Source organism: Rutidosis leptorrhynchoides, chromosome 1 (genome assembly GCF_046630445.1).
Source record: "Rutidosis leptorrhynchoides isolate AG116_Rl617_1_P2 chromosome 1, CSIRO_AGI_Rlap_v1, whole genome shotgun sequence".
Lineage (NCBI taxonomy): Eukaryota > Viridiplantae > Streptophyta > Magnoliopsida > Asterales > Asteraceae > Rutidosis > Rutidosis leptorrhynchoides.
The window spans coordinates 117,646,696-117,649,037 of NC_092333.1; the positions used below are offsets into that span (position 1 = coordinate 117,646,696).

At 40.5% G+C, this 2,342-nt stretch overlaps 1 protein-coding gene across 1 annotated transcript; it reads left to right on the forward strand.

The window, feature by feature from the left end:
• Positions 1-265: 265 nt before the first annotated feature.
• LOC139888497 (uncharacterized) lies at positions 266-966 on the forward strand. The gene is made up of 2 exons (XM_071871505.1): positions 266-554; positions 620-966. The coding sequence occupies exons 1-2, from the start codon at positions 266-268 to the stop codon at positions 964-966; spliced, it is 636 nt and encodes a 211-aa protein (XP_071727606.1).
• Positions 967-2,342: the final 1,376 nt, after the last annotated feature.

Here is a 2,342-nt window from a genome sequence, read left to right on the forward strand (position 1 = left end):
TTAACGAATACCGACTAATTTGTCTTATAGGGAGCTATTACAAAATCCTTACCAAAATCCTCTCCAATCGCCTCTCCAAAGTTATACACAAAGTGATTGGTTGCGAACAAACTGCTTTTCTAAAAGGTAGGAACATCCTTGATAGTATCTTAATTGCAAATGAAAAATAGACGAACTTAAACGTAAAAAATGCAACGGCCTTATTTTTAAGGTAGACTTCGAAAAAGCTTTTGACTGTATTGAATGGGAATTCCTCTTCGACACTATGCGCTTCATGGGTTTTGGTAACAAATGGATCAGCTTTATTCACGCGTGCCTTCCCTCATCAACAATATCGGTCCTGATAAACGGTTCCCTGACTAAAGAGTTCTCTCCCAGGAGAGGCATCAGACTAGACGATCCTATATCCCCATTCCTTTTCATCATCGTGGCTGAAGGTCTAAACATCCTCTCCAAAAGAGCCATTTCAAACGAGCAATTCCGTGGTCTTAGTGTTGGTCACGATAATGTTATCGTTTCGCACTTACAATACGCGGACGATACCATATTTTTTAGTGAGTGAGTAAGCGTAATGCTAAATATCTCTCCAAACTTCTTAAATGTTTTGAAAACATATCAGGACTTAAAGTTAATCTTAAAAAAAGCAATCTTTACGGAATCGGTGTCCCCAAAATAGAAGTGGATGCTATGGCATCTTACATAAACTGTTCCGCAGGTTCTTCCCCGTTTACCTACCTTGGCCTTCCAATAGGTGTTCCCACTTCAAACGCCTCAACATGGCTTCCGATCATCGAAAAATACGATAAGAGGCTCTCCGATTGCAAAGCTAAATCCATTTCTTTTGACGGACGTCTAACTCTCACCAAATCCGTCTTAAGTAGCATTCCTTTATACTTCTTCTCACTCTTTCACGCTCCCGTCAATATAATCACCACACTCGAATCCAAAAGGCGAAATTTTTTTTGAGGCGGCCCCGAAGCGGATAACAAAATTAACTGGATAAAATGGGATCATATTTTACTACCATATGACAAGGGCGGGCTTAATATCGGATCAATTTTTTGTAAAAATATATCACTACTCTGCAAGTGGTGGTGGCGATTCAAAAACGAAAAAAAACGCATTATGGGTTAAAATCATTTCTAGCATTTACGGGGCGGGGGGTGGGTTGGATACTAACTTTTTATGCAGGAGCATACAGGGCAGAACTATCTGGAATGGAATACTAAAGGCTGGAAAGATTGCAGATAACATCGACATTGACTTTACAAATTCAATATCCAAATCTATCGGCAAAGGGTCCGGAACCAAATTCTGGCTTGACAGTTGGCATGAATTAGGCCGTCTCTGCTCCCTATTCCCACATCTCTTCATGCTCGAGGCTTACAAATAAACAAAGGGTGCTGACAGAATTTCAACTCACAATGCTATCTCCACTGGAACTTGGAATTGGACACGAGACCCTAGTGGACGCACTCTAAACGAACTCAACATGCTAACAACTTAATCACTTCTTATTTACTGACTGACAGGACGAATTCGTGGAAATGGTCATTAGATACGTCGGGCCATTTCATCACAAAGACACTCGCAAACTTACTTGATATGCACAAGCTTGAAAGCTCATCTTCTCTCGTGGTCACTTCTAGAAACAAACTCATACCACAAAAAAATCAACATATTCGCATGGAGAACCATACTTCGCCATATCCCATTTCGTGTTGAACTAGACAAACGTGGGGTAGTCATCGAGTCGGTACTTTGCCCATTATGTAATAATCAAAATGAAACTGTTGACCACATCATCCTTCACTTTCCTGCTATCATGAACATTTGGAACCACGTCTTTCGATGGTGGAACCAACACTCAATCACATTTACAAGCCTTGATGACATCTGTACTTCTAACCAATCTTTCGTCAATTCTCCATCCGATATCCATATTTGGCAAGCCACCAAGTGGGCTTGTAGCTTTGGAAATATAGAAACCTAAAAGTTTTTAGCAATAAAGATTGGAACCCCACAACTTTAATCTCCGAAATTCAAACTCAAAGTTTCTCATGGATCTCCAAGCGCTCAAACAAAATATGGCTCGAATGGCAACAATGGCTCATAAAACCTTCATACTTCGCCGTATCGTCCAACACTCGTACGGGCATTGGTTAATCTTATTGATCCATAAATAATGGGTATATTTGTTCGGGATTAAAAGTATATTGGTCTCCCCCTTTGTCACCACACGATCGGTACTGGTGGTTTCCTTTATTCTGCTTGCATGCAAGTTCTACCGGCCATTCCCCCATCATTCATGGATCGAGTAGTAATATACTATTTTCGTCATA

Bases quoted from the DNA above. Each gene is read 5' to 3' on its own strand.
- LOC139888497 (XM_071871505.1), top strand. From the start codon at position 266: ATGCGCTTCATGGGTTTTGGTAACAAATGGATCAGCTTTATTCACGCG. The intron at 555-619 runs GTGAGTGAGTAA...AAAACATATCAG, and splicing joins GGACGATACCATATTTTTTA to GACTTAAAGTTAATCTTAAA.